Source organism: Solea solea, chromosome 21 (genome assembly GCF_958295425.1).
Source record: "Solea solea chromosome 21, fSolSol10.1, whole genome shotgun sequence".
Classification (NCBI taxonomy): domain Eukaryota; kingdom Metazoa; phylum Chordata; class Actinopteri; order Pleuronectiformes; family Soleidae; genus Solea; species Solea solea.
This window is the reverse complement of record NC_081154.1, coordinates 14,730,493-14,758,416: the sequence shown is the minus strand read 5'-3', so window position 1 is coordinate 14,758,416 and position 27,924 is coordinate 14,730,493. Positions and strand designations below refer to the sequence as shown.

At 38.4% G+C, this 27,924-nt stretch overlaps 2 protein-coding genes across 2 annotated transcripts; one reads left to right on the top strand and one right to left on the bottom strand.

Moving 5' to 3' along the window:
* Positions 1 to 276: 276 nt before the first annotated feature.
* Positions 277 to 21,996, top strand: fkbp10b (FKBP prolyl isomerase 10b). The gene is made up of 10 exons (XM_058621373.1): positions 277 to 649; positions 2,773 to 2,918; positions 3,761 to 3,950; positions 4,151 to 4,296; positions 5,126 to 5,315; positions 5,428 to 5,573; positions 6,858 to 7,047; positions 7,142 to 7,284; positions 20,216 to 20,379; positions 21,529 to 21,996. The coding sequence occupies exons 1-10, from the start codon at positions 453 to 455 to the stop codon at positions 21,721 to 21,723; spliced, it is 1,707 nt and encodes a 568-aa protein (XP_058477356.1). The 5' UTR covers positions 277 to 452; the 3' UTR covers positions 21,724 to 21,996.
* LOC131448699 (7-methylguanosine phosphate-specific 5'-nucleotidase-like) lies at positions 21,944 to 27,696 on the bottom strand. Its single transcript, XM_058621374.1, has 10 exons — positions 27,370 to 27,696; positions 27,050 to 27,124; positions 26,160 to 26,258; positions 25,703 to 25,772; positions 25,581 to 25,627; positions 25,328 to 25,413; positions 25,041 to 25,130; positions 24,707 to 24,869; positions 23,603 to 23,803; positions 21,944 to 23,514 (listed from the first exon to the last, which is right to left on the bottom strand). The coding sequence occupies exons 1-10, from the start codon at positions 27,370 to 27,372 to the stop codon at positions 23,395 to 23,397; spliced, it is 954 nt and encodes a 317-aa protein (XP_058477357.1). The 5' UTR covers positions 27,373 to 27,696; the 3' UTR covers positions 21,944 to 23,394.
* Positions 27,697 to 27,924: the final 228 nt, after the last annotated feature.

Sequence of the window (27,924 nt, the reverse complement as noted above, 5' to 3'; positions counted from 1 at the left end):
TGTTTCAATCAAGTGTTTTATTATTATGCTTTCCTTGACTTGCACCTATGGGCTTCCATAGATTATTCCAGTGTGTGTGTGTGTGTGTGTGTGTGTAAATCACTTTGACTTTTTCCAACAGTCACATACTTGATTTGAGCTCCTTTGCTTCTCTTACTTTTCCAACCGGAAGTGTTTCTCGTTTCTTATTGTGGTGAGTTTTTGAAGAAGGCGCACCCCCCTTCCAGCCCCCCCCCCCCCCCCAAAAAAAAAAAAGAAAGGAAAAAGGTGAAAAAAAAGTCTCCCACCACTGACGAGCCTGGAGATTGTCCACGTTTACAGCTTCAGTCTCCGCTTCTCTGCCCCTCAGCTGCAGTCCCGGCCCCGGCGTCAGCACTCTGCGTTTCTTCGTGAAAAACTGTTGCACTGTTTATCGTTAACTCTCCTTTTTAGTGACTTGTGAGTGTGTAAAGATGTTTTCCTGCTGTCTGCTCGTTTTCCTGCTCTGTGTTCGCTGCTGCGTGGACTGTAATCCCAGTCCAGTGTTAGGAGATGTAGTCGTGGACAGAGTCTTCATCCCTGCTGAATGCGGCAGAGAAACCAAGGACGGAGACTTTGTCCGCTATCACTACAACGCCACGTTTGTCGACGGCAAAGCCTTTGACTCCAGGTGAGCTTGATTTTCGCTTTATCATCTCAAATGTATCACACTTTTTATTTATCACACTTTGATTTATTTAACCGTAGTTTATTTAGAGCTCAGTGTTGCCCACAAACACACACACACACACACACACACAGGCCTGCCTTCTGTTGTGCACAGTTATGTAAAAACCCTCAGATGAGGAGTTTGCACGTTATAACAAGTTTATAGTGTGTAGTAGAGGCCACTGTGGACAGGGGCGTCCTACATTTTATAGGGCAGGCATTTGCCCTGGGGCCCCAAACTGAGAGGGGGGGGGGACCTCCACCCCTCTCAAACCTCCAAAATGACTTTTATAGTTTTAAATCCCATCAGTTATTATGTTCTTATTGACTGTTATATGTTGTTCCTGTTTTTTTTTAATAGTTAAAACAAGTTCTCTGATTTTCCAACTTCTTAAATGGGAATATTTTCTAGTTTCTTTGCTCCATGTGACAAAGAAATCATTCAAACTGAATCATTGTGGTTTGTGGTAAGGATGCACGATAATTGACTTTTTGACGATATCCGATATGCCGATATATATGGAGTGCTTAGGCCGATAACCAATACTACTAAATATATATATATGTCTTTCTTTTTGCCATTAAGTCTCCTCTGTATGTCATAATATCATAATATTTTACATATGTTGCAGCAGATGTGGATATAGCATATCTATTCTATTGTGCAAAATGAATAAGCATCAAAAAATAATACCTGTAGGGGGCGCTATCGTAAAAGTCAAGACGGTAGCAGCTTTTCAAGCCTCCTATTCTAGTCATTTTGGCGTGTTCTTGGCCAAAAGAGACAACGAAGAAGACGGTCGGTAACCATGGAGATTATGAGTAGGTGCCACACGTGTACAAGTCAACACCCAAAGAATATGAGGACATGCAAATGAGGGTGAACCCCTGGTGGGAAATCACAGCTCTAGAGTCAGATTATAAGACTGCGTGTGCATGTGTGGAGTGACAGACCCTTGAGAATGAATTGAACCGCCGGCTTGTACGCACATGCAGAGACACAAAGCAGCTCGTTGCAGATGCGGAATGCAGTGAGTGCTTAGCGACACCTAACGGTGATAAACCCCCTCTCTTTCACAAGTAGAGATCTACAGTGGCCACCACATTCCAGAGAAGATGGCATTCTTCTTTGTATGCATTGTCAACTCCTACTTTGATGGAAAAACAAGCTGTGGCTGGTTTGCTCATTTGTGCTGCTTTAGATACAAGGGCTGCACAATTAATTGCAAAATAATCAAAATAATATAATGACCAAGTGCAATATCCAGATCTGTGTCGATATAAATTATGTAAAACAAATAACCACAGCATTATGATTGAATTCTATTCTATGTTGCTGGCACCGAAATCTTGTTCTTTAAATTAAACTGGAGTTGACAGAAGCCAAAAATGAAAAAAATCACTATGCATAATATTTATTTATTTTATTTTTAACCACATTGAGCAGATCTAGTAGAAACATGGCATCACAAGATGGCATCCTCTGAAAAAAAAGCGAGGACCTTAAGTTTCTTCTTAGGCTACGAAAAACAAATGTTTTAATTTTAACGTGAATATACATTTATACTAACATAATTATGGATATTATCATTATATTTTTAATTTCCACCAATACCCCCCCCCCCCCCCCCCCCCCCCCCCCCCAAATGTTACACACTGGACCTTTAGAGCCACTATAGCCTGTATTTTGTCCGTTTGTAAAAGTTCAGTTAGCATTAGTGCTACTGTAAAAACACTGCAGTCCAAAATGGCAGACTCTTTAGAGCTGACATGGTTCTGATATAAATATAAAAGGCTCATTCTGGGAAAATCAAATCATACAATCAGGTGGTTGTACAAATTAAAAGATTTCACCAAAATACTATGCACTCAACCTTTGAAATATAAAGTATGAATTAATAAGGGTAACAGATTAATACATAATATAGTTAATAAAAGACAGTCAGTGCAGCCCCCCCCCCCCCCACATCAAGGTCTCTTGCCCGGGGCCCTAAAGTCCTTTCAAACGTCCCTGATAGTGTCAGCTCTACAGCTGCAGATCCACTGGCTCGTCACTTTGTCACATCCTCTTGTTTTCCTCCACAGTCATCAGAGAGGCGACGCTAAGGTCGCTCTCATCGGCGAGGGTCGTCTCATCGCGGGCATGAACAAAGGTCTGCAGGGCATGTGTGTGAATGAGCGCAGGACAGTCACCGTCCCCCCTCACCTGGCCTATGGAAGCACCGGTGCAGGTAAAAAATAACGTCATAAAGAGAGGGAATTGTTTATTGACAGCAGGTTTAAGGTACATTTTAAAAATGTGGGTTTGTTATTATTTGAGACTCTTCTCATTATGGCTGCTTTGTCAACCAGGGAAATGACCATAAAAGAATAAAACATATGAGAATATTGAGACATTCTATCATAATTATTACTTTAATTTCATATTTTTGACCATTTATCTTATGATTTTTTACCTTGTATCTCATAATTGTGAATATTTCATTTGAACATAATTATGACTTTCTGTCCTTTATATCTTTATCTTTTATCTCATAATTTTATTTATAAGCTCATAATTCATAGTTTTGATTTATCTCATGATGTGAACTTAAGATTCTAGTCTGTATCTCGCCTTCAGAAGCACCAGCACAGTTTAAATTAAAAGTTAAAATTAAAGTTTTTTATACTTTTATATCCGGATTTTGATTAATTTTGATGATCTGTATTGACTACAGGTTTGAGGTCAATTTAAAAGGAAAGTACCCGATAAAAATAAAATAAAGTTGAATAAAATGCTATAAAGTGAATAAAAGCAACTTAAGATCATTCAAATCCTAGAGAAAACTTGATCCATACTTTACTTGGAAGGGAAACACACACTTAAAAACATAAAGTTATAGAGATATAATTTGAAAGGAAAACTCAAATTCAAACAGTGTAGCCATAACAGTGAGGCATTTACACACACACAATTTGTGATCCAAATTTTCACCATTGTTTCCTAAGCTAGTGATCAATATTGTACAGAATTTAGTTTTTTTTTTGGTCTGTAATTGATGTATTATTATTATTGTTATCCAATTGTTTTCAGGTGATGTGGTTCCTCCAGATGCCACTCTGGTGTTCGACATCCTTCTGGTGGATCTGTGGAACAAAGCCGACCTTGTTGTCACCAAAACCATCAACACGCCCAAAGACTGCAAACGGTCCGTGATGCGCACAGACTTTGTGCGCTACCGATTCAACGGCACCCTGCTCGACGGCACCGTCTTTGACTCCAGGTGACTTCTGGTTTGTCTGAGTGTAAGAACTGAATGATCTGTTAATGAAACACAAAGCATACACAGTGTTGTGTGTGTGTGTTGTGTGTGTGACAAAGCACCATCTGAATGACAGCTTTGTGTGTTTTGTACTGTGTCACCCAGGTATGTTGTCTGTGTGACCTTGTGTTTGACTTTGAGCTTGTATGAGCCCTACGTAGCTACACCCGGAAGCAGACCCAAGACTCCTTAGTGGGTGAGGGTTGGCTGATCAAGGGCATGGATGAAGGTTTGCTGGGCATGTGCGTGGGAGAGACGAGACATATCGTCATCCCGCCCTTCAAGGCTTACGGGGAGAAGGGATCAGGTGAGTACAAATGACAGGAGATGAGAAAGAAGACATAGAATTATGTTTTTTTCATGGAAACAAAGAAAAAAATGATTTTATTTACTTAGCAAAAATAAATCTGCTCAATAATACCCCTCCTTAAATCTTAAGAATATGTTTGCCTCTTTATCTCACTGTTAAGCAGCCTTTTTTGAATGGAAACTAAAGTTTTTGCCACTTTTTAAACCCACACTCACTCCTTGCACCAAAGCCAAATAGAGAAAATCATCGATTTTACAACACGGCACACAGGAGTTGTCGATACTTTGCTGCCTCTGTCGGCAAGTTCAGATGTATTAATGTGTGACTTCTGTGTTGACTTCTGAAATCCTTTCTTCAGATTCACTAAAGTGACACAAATTTACTAAACAAGGCAACAGTAGACCAGCAGCTCTTGTGTCCCTGCAAGCTAGAAACGCAGATTATCTCTATGGACTTTGGTGCGGGAAAGTGGGAGGTTATAAAACTTGTGTTCCCAGTCAGAAAAAGCTGAACAACAGTGACATACAGCAGCAAACTTATTCTTAAGATATCTTAGACTTAAAACTAGGCATAGATTTTGTTAGGTGACCCTTTTTTAAGTGGCTAAAATCAGTCCTTTTTTAAATAACCTTATTCATACCTTTAATGTGTTAAACTATTTCCTGACTGTAGGACAAGGCCATAATTGGCTAAAGTAATTAGCATTGCTTTTATTTGGCAACAACAGTTATAAATGAATTAACTTACCAAAAATAAAACTCCTACTGTATCAAACCTGTGACCTTTCTGTACATGTCTGTGTGTTTCTCCGCTCCCTGTTCTCCAGGCACAGAGATTCCCTCCCAGGCCACCCTGGTGTACAACGTCCTGTTGGTGGACATTCATAACCCAAAGGACAACATCACCATTGAGAACCAGGTGGTGCCTGAGTCGTGTACTCGCACGTCGGTTGTTGGGGATTACATGAGGTACCACTACAACGGCACCTTCCTCAACGGAGAAGCCTTTGACTCCAGGTGAGCTCAGGTCCTGCTGAAGGAGAAGATTATTGTATAACTCTATAACTTTTTTGAATTTGTTGTGCGTTTGGCTTTTAAAATGAAGTTTTGTTTGTGTGACTGTCCACAGCTACAAGAGGAACAGCACGTACAACACCTACATCGGAATGGGGTATGTGATCTCGGGCATGGACCAGGCTCTGCTCGGAGTCTGTGTTGGGGAGAGAAGACGAGTCATCATCCCTCCTCACCTGGCCTATGGAGAACAAGGAGCAGGTGAGTTATTGTGAAATCCAGAGAGTCGTCTTCTCCTTTTTCTTTCAGCTTCTTCCTTTAGGAGTCGCCACAGCGGATCATCTGCCTCCATCTCGCACTATCCCCTTGTGAATGTGAATAACCTAGAATTGTGATTAATAAAAACCTCAAACTGGCTTTAAAGTTACAGTAGGCAAAATATTTTTGGTGTTATTGATCTAATAATTCCACCTTTCATAGTGTAAAATGAAGTGGTTTATAACTATACTGTACAGCAACTACATTGTCTATATCAGGTCTTTTAATTGTATTTTTTTTGGTAAAATTACTAAAATAACTTCCTAAAATGAATCAATTATCATCATCAGAAGTTTTGTTGAGCAAATACCAAACATTTGCTGCCTGTCATTATGGTTAGAGGTAGACCATTTTTTTATTTATTTTTAAAAAAAATGTTTTATTTAATGTTTATTTCAGGGGGACAGCACATATTAATGAAGATATTTGAACATCAGTATACACGAGCTGTTAATTTAAATCCCTTAGCAGGTGACACACACAATATTGTGTATTTATACATGATCATTTTCGTATTTAATTGACTTGGTTAAGCTCTCTGGAGCATTATTAGGAATAGAGCTCTATAAATTAAGTCTTTTAATTTGATTATTGTTATTACTACTGACAACAGGACACAAGATACTATGATATGAATACACATAGAACTCACTGTGGAGCAGTTCATAAATGTGCAGTAACTGAGCCAAGGTTAACTGTTTGTATAAAGTGCTGATTAATTGGTTGGGCCGATTTCTGCCACTTTTCATCATTATTATTTAATTAATCAGCTGTTAGTTCACACATTGTTGTTCTTGACTTGATAAATGCTGCACATTAACATTAACAGACACATTTTTTTCAAAAAAGTTGACTTGCCTTGTTTTTTGATGACCTGTTTTATGCATTCAGTCTGTATATTTGTTTTATTAAAAATATATAAATGTATATTTTTTTATATATATGTATATAAATATATGCACTGCAGCATATTCACATGCTAATGCACACAGACCTGTAAGGGTTTAAGTCAAGTATTTGTGTATCATTTGTTATTATATCTGTTATAAACTGTTATATTGGATCTGATGGTTTTGTTGGATAACAAACATTACTTTTATTGAGCTTATTTTGTTGAGCTGAAAAACACTGTAATGGACTTGTAACGTAGTTTTAGTAAAAGCGTCACAAGTGGCCAAAGAGATGAAACCTGTGTCTGTGACATCATCATCATCATCATCATCACAGGTGACGTCATCCCTCCCTCAACCGTGCTCGTCTTCGACGTTCACATCATCGACTTCCACAACCCCAACGACACCGTGGGCATCCAGGTCACCCACAAACCAGAAGTGTGCAACGAGACCACCGCGGAGCACGACCGCGTCCACTATCACTACAACTGCTCGCTTATGGATGGCACGCTGCTCTTCTCCTCGTAAGTCGCTCTCTCGTCCCTCAGACGTCGTACATTTAGATCAACGTTAACATGTATTGCCATGTCCCTATTCATTTGAACTCTTTGTGTTCAGACACGACTATGAGAACATCCAGGACGCTGTGCTGGGGGCAGACAAAGTCATCGACGGGCTGGACGTGGGTTTGAGGGGAATGTGTGTCGGAGAGAGGAGGCTGGTGACGGTGCCTCCACATCTGGGCCACGGAGAAAAAGGAGGTGAGACTTCAGCCCCGACAAACTTCACACACTGCATTATTAATCAGGTTTCAATAGTATTCAACAAGGGACACATCCAGGACACTGGAGACGCTTGTTTGATGTCGTAAATGTAGATTTCTGTGTCTTAAAGGTTCCAGTGTGTAGAATTTAGGAGGGTTGGACTGTAGCACAGTGGCAACTTATTAGTTGATTACTCCTTGCAGCCCTAGTTATCGATTACTAAATAAATTTATTGCCAATGTGATAGTTGGTTTGGGTATTTCAAATAAAACTATATCTGGTTCTCTGATTACAGCTTCTTAAATTTGAATATATTTTGCATCATCATGACAGTAAACTGAATATCTTGTTTTCATTTGAGGCTGTCTTCTTTTTGACATTGACATTTTTAAATAAATGTCACACTATTTTCTGCATTTTTTGGTTGTAAAAACTAATCAGTTAATCAAGGAAATAACTGACTGATTAAATGATAGTGAAAAAAAGTCATTATATAAATTAGTATAAAAGCTTATCACTCTGACTATTAAGCAGGTCACACTAAACCTAAAACTCTCATAACATACAGTAAGGCATGTTTCCACTAGCTCTACTCGCCTCACCTCAGCACGGTTAAGTTGCATTTCCACTAGCATAGTACCTGCTCTGGCAGGGTTCCAAGCAAGCTGAATAAGTACTATGCGTCGTCCAAAACGTGACAAAAAGTCATAGTATAGTATGTCGTCCAAAATGTGACAAAAACGTCATAGTATAGTCCATCCATCATCCACCACTTTATCCTCCACCAGAGGGTCACGGGGGGGGCTGTGCCAATATCAGCTGACATAGGGCGATAGGCGGGGTACACCCTGGACAGTTCGCCAGTCCATCGCAGGGCAGTGTGTCCATCTCACACTCACACCTATGGTCAATTTAGGGTGTCCAATTTACCTAATCCCCATCCATCCATCCATCCATCATCTACCGCTTTATCCTCCACCAGAGGGTCGCCAAATGTTGTCCAAAAATAAGACATAAACGTCATACTATAGTATATCAACAAAAAACACCCAAAAAAGTCATAGTATAGTATGTCGTCCAAAATGTGACAAAAATGTCATAGTATAGTATGTCATCCAAAATCACCCAAAAGAGTCATAGTGTAGTATGTCGACAAAAAACACCCAAAAAAGTCATAGTATAGCATGTTGTCCAAAATCGGTCAAAAAAGTCATAGTATAGTATGTCGTCCAAAATCGGTCGAAAAAGTCATAGTATATAGCATGTCGTCCAAAATCGGTCAAAAAAGTCATAGTATAGCATGTCGTCCAAAATTGGTCGAAAAGTCATAGTATAGCATGTCGTCCAAATCGGTCAAAAAAGTCATGGTATAGCATGTCGTCCAAAATCGATCGAAAAAGTCATAGTATAGCATGTCGTCCAAAATCGGTCAAAAAAGTCATAGTATAGCATGTTGTCCAAAATCGGTCAAAAAAAGTCATAGTATAGCATGTCGTCCAAAATCGGTCAAAAAAGTCATAGTATAGCATGTCGTCCAAAATCGATCGAAAAAGTCATACTATAGCATGTCGTCCAAAATCGGTCAAAAAAGTCATAGTATAGCATGTCGTCCAAAATCGGTCGAAAAAGTCATAGTATAGCATGTCGTCCAAAATTGGTCGAAAAAGTCATAGTATAGCATGTCGTCCAAAATCGGTCAAAAAAGTCATAGTATAGCATGTCGTCCAAAATCGGTCAAAAAAGTCATAGTAAAGCATGTCGTCCAAAATCGGTCAAAAAAGTCATAGTATAGCATGTCGTCCAAAATCGGTCGAAAAAGCCATACTATAGCATGTCGTCCAAAATTTGTCAAGAAAGTCATAGTATAGCATGTCGTCCTAAGTAACACCAATTCATCTCGGGCTTGCAGAGTACTTGTTCCCACCAGAGCTTGAACCCTGATCTTTTGTTTCAAAGGCAAGAGTACTAACCACTACACCAACCTTGTAGACACAGGCTATAGTATGTTGTCCTAAATGACAGCAAAACCCCATAGTATTGCATGTCATCCGAAACAACCCAAAAAAGTCATACTATAGCATGTCGTCCAAAATCGGTCAAAAAAGTCATAGTATAGCATGTCGTCCAAAATCGATCGAAAAAGTAATAGTATAGCATGTCGTCCAAAATCTGTCGAAAAAGTCATACTATAGCATGTCGTCCAAAATCGGTCAAAAAAGTCATAGTATAGCATGTCGTCCAAAATCGGTCAAAAAAGTCATAGTATAGCATGTCGTCCAAAATCGGTCGAAAAAGTCATAGTATAGCATGTCGTCCAAAATCGGTCGAAAAAGTCATAGTATAGCATGTCGTCCAAAATCGGTCGAAAAAGTCATAGTATAGCATGTCGTCCAAAAAGGTTATAGTATTGTATGTTTTCCTAAGTCACACCTATTCATCTCAGTCTTGCAGAGTACTTGTTCCCACCAGGGGTCGAACCCTGATCTTTTGTTTCGAAGGCAAGAGTACTAACCACTACACCAACCTTGTAGACGCAAGCTATAGTATGTTGTCCTAAATGACAGCAAAACCCCATAGTATTGCATGTCATCCGAAACAACCCAAAAAAGTCATACTATAGCATGTTGTCCAAAATCGATCAAAAACGTCATAGTATAGCATGTCGTCCAAAATTGGTCGAAAAAGCCATACTATAGCATGTCGTCCAAAATTTGTCAAGAAAGTCATAGTATAGCATGTCGTCCTAAGTAACACCAATTCATCTCGGGCCTGCAGGGTACTTGTTCCCACCAGAGCTTGAACCCTGATCTTTTGTTTCAAAGGCAAGAGTACTAACCACTACACCAACCTTGTAGACAGAGGCTATAGTATGTTGTCCTAAATGACAGCAAAACCCCATAGTATTGCATGTCATCCGAAACAACCCAAAAAAGTCATACTATAGCATGTTGTCCAAAATCAGTCAAAAACGTCATAGTATAGCATGTCGTCCAAAATCGGTCGAAAAAGTCATAGTATAGCATGTCGTCCAAAATCGGTCAAAAAAGTCATAGTATAGCATGTCGTCCAAAATCGATCGAAAAAGTCATAGTATAGCATGTCGTCCAAAATCTGTCGAAAAAGTCATACTATAGCATGTCGTCCAAAATCGGTCAAAAAAGTCATAGTATAGCATGTCGTCCAAAATCGGTCAAAAAAGTCATAGTATAGCATGTCGTCCAAAATCGGTCGAAAAAGTCATAGTATAGCATGTCGTCCAAAATCGGTCGAAAAAGTCATAGTATAGCATGTCGTCCAAAAAGGTTATAGTATTGTATGTTGTCCTAAGTCACACCTATTCATCTCAGTCTTGCAGAGTACTTGTTCCCACCAGGGGTCGAACCCTGATCTTTTGTTTCGAAGGCAAGAGTACTAACCACTACACCAACCTTGTAGACACAAGCTATAGTATGTTGTCCTAAATGACAGCAAAACCCCATAGTATTGCATGTCATCCGAAACAACCCAAAAAAGTCATACTATAGCATGTTGTCCAAAATCAATCAAAAACGTCATAGTATAGCATGTCGTCCAAAATTGGTCGAAAAGTCATTGTATAGCATGTCGTCCAAAATCGGTCAAAAAAGTCATAGTATAGCATGTTGTCCAAAATCAGTCAAAAAAGTCATAGTATAGCATGTCGTCCAAAATCGATCGAAAAAGTCATAGTATAGCATGTCGTCCAAAAAAGTCATAGTATTGGATGTCATCCTAAGTAACAGCAATTCATCTCGGACTTGCAGAGTACTTATTCCCAGCTATAGTATGTTGTCCTAAATGACAGCAAAACCCCATAGTATTGCATGTCATCCGAAACAACCCAAAAAAGTCATACTATAGCATGTTGTCCAAAATCAGTCAAAAACGTCATAGTATAGCATGTTGTCCAAAATTGGTCAAAAAAGTCATACTATACTATGTCTTCCAAAATCAGTCAAAAAAGTCATACTATAGCATGTCATCCAAAATCAGTCAAAAAAAGTCATAGTATAGCATGTTGTCCAAAATCGGTCAAAAAAGTCATACTATAGCATGTCATCCAAAATCTGTCAAAAAAAGTCATACTATAGCATGTCGTCCAAATCAGTCAAAAAAGTCATACTAAAGCATGTCATCCAAAATCAGTCAAAAAAAGTCATAGTATAGCATGTCGTCCAAAATCGGTCAAAAAAGTGATAGTATAGCATGTCGTCCAAAATCGGTCGAAAAAGTCATAGTATAGCATGTCATCCAAAATCGGTCAAAAAAGTCATAGTACAGCATGTCATCCAAAATCAGTCAAAAAAAGTCATAGTTTAGCATGTCGTCCAAAATCGGCCGAAAAAGTGATAGTATAGCATGTCGTCCAAAATCGGTCAAAAAAGTCATAGTTTAGCATGTCGTCCAAAATCGGTCGAAAAAGTCATAGTATAGCATGTCGTCCAAAATCGGTCAAAAAAGTCATAGTATAGCATGTCGTCCAAAATCAGTCAAAAAAGTCATAGTAAAGCATGTCGTCCAAAATTTGTCAAAAAAGTCATAGTATAGCATGTCTTCCAAAATCGGTCAAAAAAGTCATAGTATAGCATGTTGTCCCAAATCGGTCAAAAAAGTCATACTATAGCATGTTGTCCAAAATCGGTCATAAAAGTCATAGTATCGCTCCAAAATCGGTCAAAAAAGTCATAGCATAGCATGTTGTCCAAAATCGGTCAAAAAAGTCATAGTATAGCATGTCGTCCAAAATCGGTCGTAAAAGTCATAGTATAGCATGTCGTCCAAAATCGGTCGTAAAAGTCATAGTATAGCATGTCGTCCAAAATCGGTCGAAAAGGTCATAGTATAGCATGTCGTCCAAAATTGGTCGAAAAGTCATAGTATAGCATGTCGTCCAAAATCGGTCAAAAAAGTCATAGTATAGCAAGTCGAACAAAAAAATTGGTCAAAAAAGTCATACTATAGCATGTCGTCCAAAAGCAGTCAAAAAAGTCATACTATAGCATGTCATCCAAAATCAGTCAAAAAAAGTTATAGTATAGCATGTCGTCCAAAATCGGTCGAAAAAGTCATAGTATAGCATGTCGTCCAAAATCGGTCAAAAAAGTCATAGTATAGCATGTCGTCCAAAATCGGTCGAAAAAGTCATAGTATAGCATGTCGTCCAAAATTGGTCGAAAAGTCATAGTATAGCATGTCGTCCAAAATTTGTCAAGAAAGTCATAGTATAGCATGTCGTCCAAAATCTGTCAAAAACGTCATAGTAAAGCATGTCGTCCAAAATCGGTCGAAAAAGTCGTAGTATAGCATGTCGTCCAAAATCGGTCAAAAAAGTCATAGTATAGCATGTCGTCCAAAATCGGTCGAAAAAGTCATAGTATAGAATGTCATCCAAAATCGGTCAAAAAAGTCATAGTATAGCATGTCGTCCAAAATCGGTCAAAAAAGTCATAGTAAAGCATGTCGTCCAAAATCGGTCAAAAAAGTCATAGTATAGCATGTTGTCCAAAATCGGTCGAAAAAGTCATAGTATAGCATGTTGTCCCAAATCGGTCAAAAACGTCATACTATAGCATGTCGTCCAAAATCGGTCATAAAAGTCATAGTATCGCTCCAAAATCGGTCAAAAAAGTCATAGCATAGAATGTTGTCCAAAATCGGTCAAAAAAGTCATAGTATAGCATGTCGTCCAAAATCGGTCGTAAAGGTCATACTATAGCATGTCGTCCAAAATTGGTCGAAAAGTCATAGTATAGCATGTCGTCCAAAATCGGTCGAAAAAGTCATAGTATAGCATGTCGTCCACAATCGGTCAAAAAAGTCATAGTATAGCATGTCGTCCAAAATTGGTCGAAAAGTCATAGTATAGCATGTCGTCCAAAATTTGTCAAGAAAGTCATAGTATAGCATGTCGTCCTAAGTAACACCAATTCATCTCGGGCTTGCAAAGTACTTGTTCCCACCAGGGCTTGAACCCTGATCTTTTGTTTCAAAGGCAAGAGTACTATCCACTACACCAACCTTGTAGACACAAGCTATAGTATGTTGTCCTAAATGACAGCAAAACCCCATAGTATTGCATGTCATCCGAAACAACCCAAAAAAGTCATACTATAGCATGTTGTCCAAAATCAGTCAAAAACGTCATAGTATAGCATGTTGTCCAAAATTGGTCAAAAAAGTCATACTATACTATGTCTTCCAAAATCAGTCAAAAAAGTCATACTATAGCATGTCGTCCAAAATTGGTCAAAAAAGTCATACTATAGCATGTCGTCCAAAATCAGTCAAAAAAGTCATACTATAGCATGTCATCCAAAATCAGTCAAAAAAAGTCATAGTATAGCATGTCGTCCAAAATCGGTCGAAAAAGTGATAGTATAGCATGTCGTCCAAAATCTGTCAAAAAAGTCATAGTATAGCATGTCGTCCAAAATCGGTCGAAAAAGTCATAGTATAGCATGTCATCCAAAATCGGTCAAAAAAGTCATAGTATAGCATGTCGTCCAAAATCGGTCGAAAAAGTCATAGTATAGCATGTTGTCCCAAATCGGTCAAAAACGTCATACTATAGCATGTCGTCCAAAATCGGTCATAAAAGTCCTAGTATCGCTCCAAAATCGGTCAAAAAAGTCATAGCATAGCATGTTGTCCAAAATCGGTCAAAAAAGTCATAGTATAGCATGTCGTCCAAAATCGGTCGTAAAAGTCATACTATAGCATGTCGTCCAAAATCGGTCGAAAAGGTCATAGTATAGCATGTCCTCCAAAATTGGTCGAAAAGTCATAGTATAGCATGTCGTCCAAAATCGGTCGAAAAAGTCATAGTATAGCATGTCGTCCACAATCGGTCAAAAAAGTCATAGCATAGCATGTCGTCCAAAATTGGTCGAAAAGTCATAGTATAGCATGTCGTCCAAAATTTGTCAAGAAAGTCATAGTATAGCATGTAGTCCTAAGTAACACCAATTCATCTCGGGCTTGCAGAGTACTTGTTCCCACCAGGGCTTGAACCCTGATCTTTTGTTTCAAAGGCAAGAGTACTAACCACTACACCAACCATGTAGACAAAAGCTATAGTATGTTGTCCTAAATGACATCAAAACCCCATAGTATTGCATGTCATCCGAAACAACCCAAAAAAGTCATACTATAGCATGTTGTCCAAAATCAGTCAAAAACGTCATAGTATAGCATGTCGTCCAAAATCGGTCGAAAAAGTCATAGTATAGCATGTCGTCCAAAATCGGTCAAAAAAGTCATAGTATAGCATGTCGTCCAAAATTGGTCGAAAAGTCATAGTATAGCATGTCGTCCAAAAATCGGTTGAAAAAGTCATAGTATAGCATGTCGTCCAAAATTGGTCAAGAAAGTCATAGTATAGCATGTCGTCCAAAATCTGTCGAAAAAGTCATACTATAGCATGTCGTCCAAAATCGGTCGAAAAGGTCATAGTATAGCATGTCGTCCAAAATTGGTCGAAAAGTCATAGTATAGCATGTCGTCCAAGATCGGTCAAAAAAGTCATAGTATAGCATGTCATCCAAAATCAGTCAAAAAAAGTCATCGTATAGCATGTCGTCCAAAATCGGTCGAAAAAGTGATAGTATAGCATGTCGTCCAAAATCGGTCAAAAAAGTGATAGTATAGCATGTCGTCCAAAATCGGTCGAAAAAGTCATAGTATAGTATGTCGTCCAAAATTTGTCAAGAAAGTCATAGTATAGCATGTAGTCCTAAGTAACACCAATTCATCTCGGGCTTGCAGAGTACTTGTTCCCACCAGGGCTTGAACCCTGATCTTTTGTTTCAAAGGCAAGAGTACTAACCACTACACCAACCATGTAGACAAAAGCTATAGTATGTTGTCCTGAATGACAGCAAAACCCCATAGTATTGCATGTCATCCGAAACAACCCAAAAAAGTCATACTATAGCATGTTGTCCAAAATCAGTCAAAAACGTCATAGTATAGCATGTCGTCCAAAATCGGTCGAAAAAGTCATAGTATAGCATGTCGTCCAAAATCGGTCAAAAAGTCATAGTATAGCATGTCGTCCAAAATTGGTCGAAAAGTCATAGTATAGCATGTCGTCCAAAAATCGGTTGAAAAAGTCATAGTATAGCATGTCGTCCAAAATTGGTCAAGAAAGTCATAGTATAGCATGTCGTCCAAAATCTGTCGAAAAAGTCATAGTATAGCATGTTGTCCCAAATCGGTCAAAAAAGTCATACTATAGCATGTCGTCCAAAATCAGTCATAAAAGTCATAGTATCGCTCCAAAATCGGTCAAAAAAGTCATAGCATAGCATGTTGTCCGAAATCGGTCAAAAAAGTCATAGTATAGCATGTCGTCCAAAATCGGTCAAAAAAGTCATAGTATAGCATGTCGTCCAAAATCGGTCGTAAAAGTCATACTAAAGCATGTCGTCCAAAATCGGTCGAAAAGGTCATAGTATAGCATGTCGTCCAAAATTGGTCAAAAAGTCATAGTATAGCATGTCGTCCAAGATCGGTCAAAAAAGTCATAGTATAGCATGTCATCCAAAATCAGTCAAAAAAAGTCATCGTATAGCATGTCGTCCAAAATCGGTCGAAAAAGTCATAGTATAGCATGTCGTCCAAAATCGGTCAAAAAAGTGATAGTATAGCATGTCGTCCAAAATCGGTCGAAAAAGTCATAGTATAGTATGTCGTCCAAAATCGATCGAAAAAGTCATAGTATAGCATGTCGTCCAAAATCGGTCAAAAAAGTCATAGTATAGCATGTCGTCCAAAGTAACACCAATTCATCTCGGGCTTGCAGAGTACTTGTTCCCACCAGGGCTTGAACCCTGATCTTTTGTTTCAAAGGCAAGAGTACTAACCACTACACCAACCATGTAGACAAAAGCTATAGTATGTTGTCCTAAATGACAGCAAAACCCCATAGTATTGCATGTCATCCGAAACAACCCAAAAAAGTCATACTATAGCATGTTGTCCAAAATCAGTCAAAAACGTCATAGTATAGCATGTCGTCCAAAATCGGTCGAAAAAGTCATAGTATAGCATGTCGTCCAAAATCGGTCAAAAAAGTCATAGTATAGCATGTCGTCCAAAATTGGTCGAAAAGTCATAGTATAGCATGTCGTCCAAAAATCGGTTGAAAAAGTCATAGTATAGCATGTCGTCCAAAATTGGTCAAGAAAGTCATAGTATATATAGCATGTCGTCCAAAATCTGTCGAAAAAGTCATACTATAGCATGTCGTCCAAAATCGGTCGAAAAAGTCATAGTATAGCATGTTGTCCCAAATCGGTCAAAAAAGTCATACTATAGCATGTCGTCCAAAATCGGTCATAAAAGTCATAGTATCGCTCCAAAATCGGTCAAAAAAGTCATAGCATAGCATGTTGTCCGAAATCGGTCAAAAAAGTCATAGTATAGCATGTCGTCCAAAATCGGTCAAAAAAGTCATAGTATAGCATGTCGTCCAAAATCGGTCGTAAAAGTCATACTATAGCATGTCGTCCAAAATCGGTCGAAAAGGTCATAGTATAGCATGTCGTCCAAAATTGGTCGAAAAGTCATAGTATAGCATGTCGTCCAAGATCGGTCAAAAAAGTCATAGTAAAGCATGTCATCCAAAATCGGTCAAAAAAAGTCATCGTATAGCATGTCGTCCAAAATCGGTCGAAAAAGTGATAGTATAGCATGTCGTCCAAAATCGGTCAAAAAAGTAATAGTATAGCATGTCGTCCAAAATCGGTCGAAAAAGTCATAGTATAGTATGTCGTCCAAAATCGATCGAAAAAGTCATAGTATAGCATGTCGTCCAAAATCGGTCAAAAAAGTCATAGTATAGCATGTCGTCCAAAATCGGTCAAAAAAGTCATACTATAGCATGTCGTCCAAAATCGGTCAAAAAAGTCATAGTATAGCATGTCGTCCAAAATCGGTCGTAAAAGTCATACTATAGCATGTCGTCCAAAATCGGTCGAAAAGGTCATAGTATAGCATGTCGTCCAAAATTGGTCGAAAAGTCATAGTATAGCATGTCGTCCAAGATCGGTCAAAAAAGTCATAGTAAAGCATGTCATCCAAAATCGGTCAAAAAAAGTCATCGTATAGCATGTCGTCCAAAATCGGTCGAAAAAGTGATAGTATAGCATGTCGTCCAAAATCGGTCAAAAAAGTAATAGTATAGCATGTCGTCCAAAATCGGTCGAAAAAGTCATAGTATAGTATGTCGTCCAAAATCGATCGAAAAAGTCATAGTATAGCATGTCGTCCAAAATCGGTCAAAAAAGTCATAGTATAGCATGTCGTCCAAAATCGGTCAAAAAAGTGATAGTATAGCATGTCGTCCAAAATCGGTCAAAAAAGTCATAGTAAAGCATGTCGTCCAAAATCGGTCAAAAAAGCCATAGTATAGCATGTCGTCCAAAATCGGTCGAAAAAGTCATAGTATAGCATGTTGTCCCAAATCGGTCAAAAAAGTCATAGTATAGCATGTCATCCAAAATCGGTCGAAAAAGTCATAGTATAGCATGTCGTCCAAAAAACGGTCGAAAAAGTCATAGTATAGCATGTCGTCCAAAATCGGTCAAAAAAGTCATAGTAAAGCATGTCGTCCAAAATCGGTCAAAAAAGTCATAGTATAGCATGTCGTCCAAAATCGGTCAAAAAAGTCATAGTATAGCATGTCCTCCAAAATCGGTCGAAAAAGTCATAGTATAGCATGTTGTCCCAAATCGGTCAAAAAAGTCATACTATAGCATGTCGTCCAAAATCGGTCATAAAAGTCATAGTATCGCTCCAAAATCGGTCAAAAAAGTCATAGCATAGCATGTTGTCCAAAATCGGTCAAAAAAGTCATAGTATAGCATGTCGTCCAAAATAGTCATAGTATAGCATGTCGTCCTAAGTAACACCAATTCATCTCGGGCTTGCAGAGTACTTGTTCCCACCAGGGTTTGAACCCTGATCTTTTGTTTCAAAGGCAAGAGTACTAACCACTACACCAACCTTATAGACACAAGCTATAGTATGTTGTCCTAAATGACAGCAAAACCCCATAGTATTGCATGTCATCCGAAACAACCCAAAAAAGTCATACTACAGCATGTTGTCCAAAATCAGTCAAAAACGTCATAGTATAGCATGTCGTCCAAAATCGGTCGAAAAAGTCATAGTATAGCATGTCGTCCAAAATCGGTCAAAAAAGTCATAGTATAGCATGTCGTCCAAAAATCGGTTGAAAAAGTCATAGTATAGCATGTCGTCCAAAATCGGTCGAAAAAGTCATAGTATAGCATGTCGTCCAAAATCGGTCGAAAAAGTCATAGTATAGCATGTCGTCCAAAATTGGTCGAAAAGTCATAGTATAGCATGTCGTCCAAAATCGGTCGAAAAAGTCATAGTATAGCATGTTGTCCCAAATCGGTCAAAAAAGTCATACTATAGCATGTCGTCCAAAATCGGTCATAAAAGTCATAGTATCGCTCCAAAATCGGTCAAAAAAGTCATAGTATAGCATGTCGTCCAAAATAGTCATAGTATAGCATGTCGTCCTAAGTAACACCAATTCATCTCGGGCTTGCAGAGTACTTGTTCCCACCAGGGTTTGAACCCTGATCTTTTGTTTCAAAGGCAAGAGTACTAACCACTACACCAACCTTGTAGACACAAGCTATAGTATGTTGTCCTAAATGACAGCAAAACCCCATAGTATTGCCTGTCATCCGAAACAACCCAAAAAAGTCATACTACAGCATGTTGTCCAAAATCAGTCAAAAACGTCATAGAATAGCATGTCGTCCAAAATCGGTCGAAAAAGTCGTAGTATAGCATGTTGTCCCAAATCGGTCAAAAAAGTCATACTATAGCATGTCGTCCAAAATCGGTCATAAAAGTCATAGTATCGCTCCAAAATCGGTCAAAAAAGTCATAGCATAGCATGTTGTCCAAAATCGGTCAAAAAAGTCATAGTATAGCATGTCGTCCAAAATAGTCATAGTATAGCATGTCGTCCTAAGTAACACCAATTCATCTCGGGCTTGCAGAGTACTTGTTCCCACCAGGGTTTGAACCCTGATCTTTTGTTTCAAAGGCAAGAGTACTAACCACTACACCAACCTTGTAGACACAAGCTATAGTATGTTGTCCTAAATGACAGCAAAACCCCATAGTATTGCATGTCATCCGAAACAACCCAAAAAAGTCATACTACAGCATGTTGTCCAAAATCAGTCAAAAACGTCATAGTATAGCATGTCGTCCAAAATCGGTCGAAAAAGTCATAGTATAGCATGTCGTCCAAAATCGGTCAAAAAAGTCATAGTATAGCATGTCGTCCAAAATCGGTCAAAAAAGTCATAGTATAGCATGTCGTCCAAAATCGGTCAAAAAAGTCATAGTATAGCATGTCGTCCAAAATCGGTCGAAAAAGTCATAGTATAGCATGTCGTCCAAAATCGATCGAAAAAGTCATAGTATAGCATGTCATCCAAAATCGATCGAAAAAGTCATAGTATATAGCATGTCGTCCAAAAAACGGTCGAAAAAGTCATAGTATAGCATGTCGTCCAAAATCGGTCAATAAGTCATAGTAAAGCATGTCGTCCAAAATCGGTCAAAAAAGTCATAGTATAGCATGTCGTCCAAAATCGGTCGAAAAAGTCATAGTATAGCATGTCGTCCAAAATCGATCGAAAAAGTCATAGTATAGCATGTCGTCCAAAATCGGTCAAAAAAGTCATAGTATAGCATGTCGTCCAAAATCGGTCAAAAAAGTCATAGTATAGCATGTCGTCCAAAATCAGTCAAAAAAGTCCTAGTATAGCATGTCGTCCAAAGTCAGTCAAATAAGTCATACTATAGTAGGTTAAGGAAAATTTAAACTCTAACCATGTTATTATCTGTCCATTAGCCACTGGTGTGCCCAGTAGTGCCGTGTTGGTGTTTGACATCGAGATGCTGAGCTTCCAGAAGGGCGTCCCCCCTGGTTACCTGTTTGTGTGGCTCGAGGATTCTCCTACAAACCTGTTTGAAGTCATGGACACAAACAAGGACAACGAGGTCACACAGGAGGAGGTGAGTTACTGCTGCTCACAATCAGTCCATCCATTCACTTGATATCAGACACAGAGGTACAGATCACGTAACGGCAACAACAGGGAGATAAACACTAAAAGACTTCAGTGACTATAACCATAGACATTTCATACACAAGAAACCACTGTGTCACATTTTATTGGCTCAATTAGTGCGATTATAACCTTTTTTTTGGGAATCCATTTTTGCTCTTCTCTAAATGTCAGTAGCTTCACTTATGACATATTTGCTTTCAGGTAGGTCAATTGAAATGTTGTTGCTTCCATGTGTTAAGTGGTCAGTCAGTTGATTAGTAACATAATACTAGAGTGATAGGGAGGTAATATTATGCTGATACCCTCTTCTTTCTATTGTAATGAGCAGGTGATAGCTTGGTCATTAGAATCACTACAGGCTGCCAACAGTGTAATACTTTCATTAGAAAATGGTTCATATGAACTAAATGTGGTAATTACCATTGTATAACATAGAGATAGGTTGATGAAGCCTTGTGAGGCTTCTTCCTGATTGTACTGAAAAAAAGAGTTGAAGCTTCAAAGCCTCAAAGACAGACCCTACCAGTGACATCTAGTGGTCAGCTGCAATTATAGCAGCCACAAACTTCCTGTTCCAACACAAAATCAATAAATGGTGTTACAACATTTTGAAATGGAAATTTACCAATAAAATGTTTAAATGTGTTGCCCTGTTAGGACTCATAATTATATTTCCAATTCAACACCAAGCATTCCACCTCTCCTTGACAAATGAAACAGTGCCAAAGATTCCAATCAGTCACCTCACTACCAGTGTTTCACTGTTACGCATAAAGCCTCAAACACCATTGGTCACATGATCACGGGAGATGTTAATACAAGCCTCGACATAGCGTTTCCAACCAGTTTGCTTCAATAGAGCGAAACAGGCTCAGTGTCAAACATCCCATCCCGAGTGTAAAGTTGAAAACAAATAATAATTATATTCTTTATGTTCATATAATTCTGACATACTCTCCCCTGCTTTCTTTTTATGATCGAACACACTGTTTGTGAAGCATCTTTGTTTAGTTATGTTGTATTTAAGTGTATAATGACAATTGTAACAGTTGTTAGCAAAAAAATGACAATTGACCTCTTTGACCTTGTGCAGTTCGAAGAGTTCATCAAGCGGCAGGTGGCAGAGGGCAAAGGTCGCATCAAGCCCGACCTGACGATGGAGCAGGTTGTCGTCGACATGTTCGAAAACCAGGACCGGAACAAAGACGGCTTGATAACGGCGGACGAGCTCAAACTAAAGGTAGAAGAGGACAAGGAACGGGAAGAGATGAGGCACGAGGAGTTGTGATGAGGTGACTGAGGCTTTTACACGCTCTCGCTCTCTCTCAGGGATGAACCCCAACACCTTAAAAAAAAAAAAACAAGCAACGAGAGACTTTTCCTTCAAGGCGTCAATGTTTTAATATTGCACATGTTTTGATATGACAAGAAAATAGTGTGGAGAATCTTCTTGCGTAGCTTTTGTGTTGTGTGAGTGTTTGAGTTGGACAGTTGTTTTTCAGACAATCGACGGAGCACCTTTTTATTTGTCCCTGAAGTCATTAAAATGTCAGAAAACGAACATGGTTCCAATTTTTCCCACAACATGCATCACGACAGAAAATAAAAAAAGAGGTCGAAAATATGCAGCGATGACAAAAGATAAAGCTGCCTTTGCGTCACACAGTTAAAAAACGTGTCAATGTCACACTGAAAGGGGAAATACACCTATAACACTCTGACTTAACTGTCAGCAGTTGGAGTTGCATTGTGGGTAATGTAGATGCCAGGTTTTGACAGAGAAGATAAAACAAACAAAAACACCTCACAGTGCAAAACAAACAAAGGTAATATCTGTGTCACTTATTGGTATATTATTCATGATTCTGTGAAACTTGGATCAGTGAAATCAAATGTAGCGACTAAAATCATGGGTTATTAGAAAAACAAAAAGGATTTCAGTGGATCGCATCTGTTTTACCTGGAGAACATTGTTTAAATACATTTTTTTTTTTTTTTTAAACATGGACTACATCCAACACTTAAGAGAGCACATTCATCACAAGCTTTTCCATATTCACATTTCCTTTGCTTAAATATTACACCTATAATAAAGTACAACAAGCTTACACACACCAGATACAGCCGGACTGTGCAGTACCATGTGTTGTGCTGGTGTTTCTGTATTGAACTTTATTATCACAGTAGAAGAACCAAAGACAGTGCATGTGCATGTGTAGTGGCTGAACATCGAGTACTTGCAAAGTACACAGAGTATAATACAGTATACACAAAATACACCCGAAGTGAACATGACACAGATTAATAAACACATGTGTTTTTATCTTTTTTTCCATTCATGATCATATTATGCATCTTTGTACAGTTAAACAGCAAAGTTAAAAAAAAAAGTGTTTGACCTAAAAATGAATAAAACAAAGAGAAGACAAACTTCCCTGGGTCCTGTTTGGTCACTGTTGTACAGCCGCAGCAGTAGAAACACGCTGGTAGATAATGTACTTTAGACACTTTTCACCATTTAACTGTGTAATTACTTTTAATATCATAATAACAAATTAAAACCAAAAGGTCTTTATTCCATCTTAAGAAGAGGAGAGGAAATAAAATAATTTAATAAAGACGGTTAACGGCTGCAGGTACTTATGAAAAAATACAATTCAAACTGATATTAAAGTTAAACACAAACAAGTGTAGCCTCAAATAACAGCAGTAGTGTGTTTGGCTGCAAGGCTGAAATAAGTCAAAAATACTAAAATCCTGTTGACTTTGCCTTAGAAATGAATCAAGAAAAATGTGAGTGAAATGAATAAAATACAGTCGATTCTCATCTTTGATTCACTTAATAAACCACTTCTACTCACAAAAAACCCAGTCTGGAGTTCTTGTTTAAGGTAAGTGATAATAATCAACACTGTCAGTGGAGTGCACAAGTCCCGGCATGCATGTATGTGTGGGTGTTTTACTTGACTCTTGATGATGAGGTAATGTATCTAAGGATGATGTTTGGGACGTCCAGAGTCTCGTCTTTCACCAGCACGATGTCGTAGGAGTTGACGTACGACTCCTTCCTTTCTTCTACCTGAGAGACACACAAAAATCACAGTGAGAAACTCGGCATCCTCAACTCGGATGTGAGGAATCCCAGCACCACACACCAGTGGTCTGACCTGGTCATTCAGGAAGCCAATGGTCAGGACGTTCTGGGGATCAGTCACCCCGTCGGCCATGGTTAGGTCTCCCAACGAGTCTCCCAGCAGCAGCACGTTGGGTCGACCCTGCAGCTCCTGGAGGTTGACAGCGTGTGACAGAGCGCCTTCTCTCTTGTTAAAAGTGTGGAGGAGTTGGCCTTTAAAGGCTTGCAGGATGCCCTAATCAACAAAACAACAATAAACAGTAAAACACACTGTTATATAGAGACTGAAGTTATTGGAGTAACAACATCAAGAGTCTTTGCTTGGTCTTAAATCTGAAAGAATTGCACTTTTAAAGGTACAGAGTGCAGGATTTAGCAACATCTACTGGTGAATCTGCATATTGCAGGTGAATATCGCTCACCTCACCATTCCCTCTGAAGTTGGGAAAGAGTGATATTTTTTTTTTTAACTCTGAGGCTGCAGTGTTTGCAGTTTTACAGTCTGACTGCATTTATTAAATTATTTTTTTACCAGTACAGTGGATACAGTTCTTTTTTTAATCACTTGTTGACTGCATTTTAGGGCTGCAACTAATGATTATTTTCATAATTGACCCATCTATCGATTATTTTCTCAATTAATCAACTTGTTTGGTCCATAAAATGTCAGTTTTTCAAACCTGGATATTATGATGTTGTCAAATGTCTTGTTTTGTCCACAAACCAAACAGAATTCAGTTTTAATGATTTCTTTGTCAAATGGAGCAGAGAAACCAGAAAATATTCACATTTAAAAAGCTGAAAAATCGGAAAAGTTGTTTTAATTATTTAAAAAAAAAACACACTCAAATTGATTAATTATCAAAATAGTTGATTAATACTCGATTAAGGGAATAATTGTTGCAGCCCTACTGCTTTTACAAAAGTAATACAGCAATATAATGAGTAATGTAACCTATTACTTTTGATACCAAGTAATAAGTAATATTTTTCCACTTCCTGAGTAACTCAAGTGTTCTTTTTCATTAATTTGATAAACGTGAGAATTGTTACAGTCCAGTCTGCATTGATCTAATTAACATTAAATGCAATGAAATCAGTGAACCAATGGGAAGATGGAGTGGTGTAATTTACTCACAGTCTGGTCAAAGTCCATGTAGTTGGAAATGATGTGGACATTGGGATAGAAAACGTTGTTCTGTCGGATCACCTCCTCCAGCACGTCTCCAACACCGGCCGAGAGGATCAGCAGAGGAACCTGGTGCTCAGCCAGATGTTCGAAAAACCCTTTGTAGCCATCCCTAAAGACATACACAAAAAGATATACAGTAAAATAAACAAGAAATAAGATTAAAATAATATGATACATAAATAAACCATCAGTAAGGATATGTTTTGTGCATAACTGCTCATCAAACTGAAATGATAATGTGGAATGAGAAAATGTTTAATGTCATTAGAGCTGCTTGTACCTGAGCATAGCGTCTGATTCCATGACAGCCCGTGCGAGCATGTCCTTTCTAATCCTCTGCTGAATCAGTAGATCATGAACTTTTGTCCACCTGTAGAGAGCAACACACACTTCAAGACTTCAACATTGGAAGGACCCAGCCCTGGAATCAACTTTGTTAAGCAAACTGTGAGTTTTAAAAGAGTATTTTTCAAGTGTTTGATATTTCTCTACACACACGACGAAAAGATTTCAAAGCCTCCACAAACCTTCCAAGACCACTGCACATATAATGAAACAGATTCTCACCATTCTACCATAAGAGGCAGCTTCTCTTCAGCACTGCGGCCTGCATCAATCTCTATGGGATAGTAGATGTTCAGCAGCTCCCTCATCTATAAAGGAGTGTCATGCAGCATTATAGAGTAGAAAACACAGTGTTTCCACATGTGAAGTGAAATGTCCATGATATTGTACAAAAATGAAAAGCAACTGCATTGGGAACAACAACATCGGTGTAAAATAGACTAATTAATGCCTTGATGACATATGACACACTTACCTTTCTAGTGCAGTCTTTATCAATCAACAACCGGCTATCCAAGATGTCTGCGAGGCAAGGAAAACAGGTTTGTTTGTAACAGTTTCACAACAGTGTGATACAGAGTATTCACATGTGCTTACTGTGGGTGGTGGGCACTCTCTTCCCATTGTGGGCAAATCTGCTCAGTGTCATGTCAAAGTCCGAGATTACCTGGGAAAAATGATTTGAAAATAAAAGTCTTCAACTCATGAATCATTCCAACTTCATGATCAAAACAAATGTGCAGCACATTTGGCTGCTGCCTCTTCCTGCAACACCTCGACGCCAGGGACACTAGTGCTTCAGTAACATTGTCAGACTCTTACTAAACACTCCTTATCCATAAAGGCTCACAACTCTCAGATATTATTTCAGTAATTGATCAATTTTCTCTTCTAGTCAGTGTAACTTTAGTGAAACAGTGTACACCACTGTGTTAACATAAGGGGCATGGAGTTAGTGAGCTTTGATGCTCTATATACAGTACATGTGGACATCATGATGACAGTTAAGTGCCTTGTGTTTTGGGATGACTATCCCTCTACTCGATGCTCTCACCTGCAGGCTGCCTGCACCTGCCCGCTGCATGGCGTAGATGGTCTCCTCCACTCGGCTGCGCTCCCTCATCAGCACCGAGCAACTGGTCAGCTCTGGGATCTGAACAAAGGAGAGTTTTGTTTTAAAATGCACATTTATCCACACACAGTCCTATAGGAATACAGAGAGCAGAGAAAGGGAGATGGACAGTGGCAAAGATAGAATACCAGGAGGCTTAATTAATTCATCAGTCATTAATCAGCGCTTTTTTTTTTTACAATAACAGAAAATACATACTCCTATCTACATACAAAGCAAATTATGCAAAAGCCATTATAAATCTCAACAATCAGCAATGAGACGATAAACACTGAACAAAAATCTGAAGAATCTGAAGCATAATTAAAAAGGAAAATAATAATGGCAATACAGTAAATAGATTACTATAAAATAAAAAGGGTGTATTGATTAAGTAAAATGAACTAAAATTGTAATTAAAACTAAAAATATGACTCAAACAGCGAAACAAACTAAACTTTAGGTTCAATTAAATTGACAAGTAAATGAGGTTAAAAAAGGTCTTCAATTTGCTTTTTTTTTTTAAAAATCAATATGTGCTGCTGCCCTCAGGTCTTTGGATAATTATATCAAGTTCAGACCCTTGTGGGGAGGATAAAGTGGCGGTAGAAGATGGATGGACGGACAGAAGAATCCATTTGTTTTTCTTACATGTGGAGAAGATGTGTCTTTCTTTAGGAGATTACACATTAATACATTCTAACACAAGTGTAATGTTCATGTGTGAAGACCTGCATTATTATTATAATAACATTTTTAGCCAGGAAGGTAAACTCTCTTTTTTAGCTCACAATAACACATTTCTGTGTAAAAATGTATTCAGCTTAGTTTACCTGGGTTTTGGTGAGCTGCTGCCAGAAGGCCAGGACCGTCCGCACAGGTGTGTAGATCCAGGGAATCTGGTGTATCTACATGACAAGCAGAAACAAGCAGAAACCTCATTTCAGAAATTATTTATTTCATAGTTGTAATGCCCAAAATAACTGAATTATTCAATTCAGTTCCACAATTAAACTGTAAAATACATTATATTTCCTCACCCACTGTATCCAAATCTCTATAGTACTATTATTATTAGCTTAATTTAACTTACTTTAACAAAAATCTGAAAATGTTTGAAGTTTTATAGTAAATTTGACTGACAGCAACTTACCATTTTTAATCAGAAAAATGAGTCGGCGAGCTGCAGAGTGGAGTGCGGCTGTGCACCGTTAAAAGCCCATTCGTTTTTTTAAACGTATATTATTAACATACATTGATATTTAAAATGTTTAAAGTGTATTGGGGGGAAACCCAGCGTAGTCCAAGTCGTTTGTTTACATTCCACGCGTTCGACGGACTCGCAGCGTCCCCGCTCATCCTTGTAGCACGCACAAGGTTCCGAGGTAAATAAGTTCCTACCCGAAAGTAATGGCACAAATGACTACAAATACACTGCAGGCAGCCTGTATTTCAATTAATCTTACCATTATAATTCAAAATAATTAAATGCTAAAATGGTTCTGGGATTACGGTTCCCATAATACAATAAGATTTTAATTGTACAACCTTAAACTAAAATAATACAAACAATCCCATTATGTCCAGAACGGCAACTATGAGACAGTGATTGGTCATATTTTCTAAAGTGATTATGGCACTACCTGATTTGAACTTCAACTCCAACTCACTTGAGCTCAAACACCCATTTATCATATGAGGATGTCTA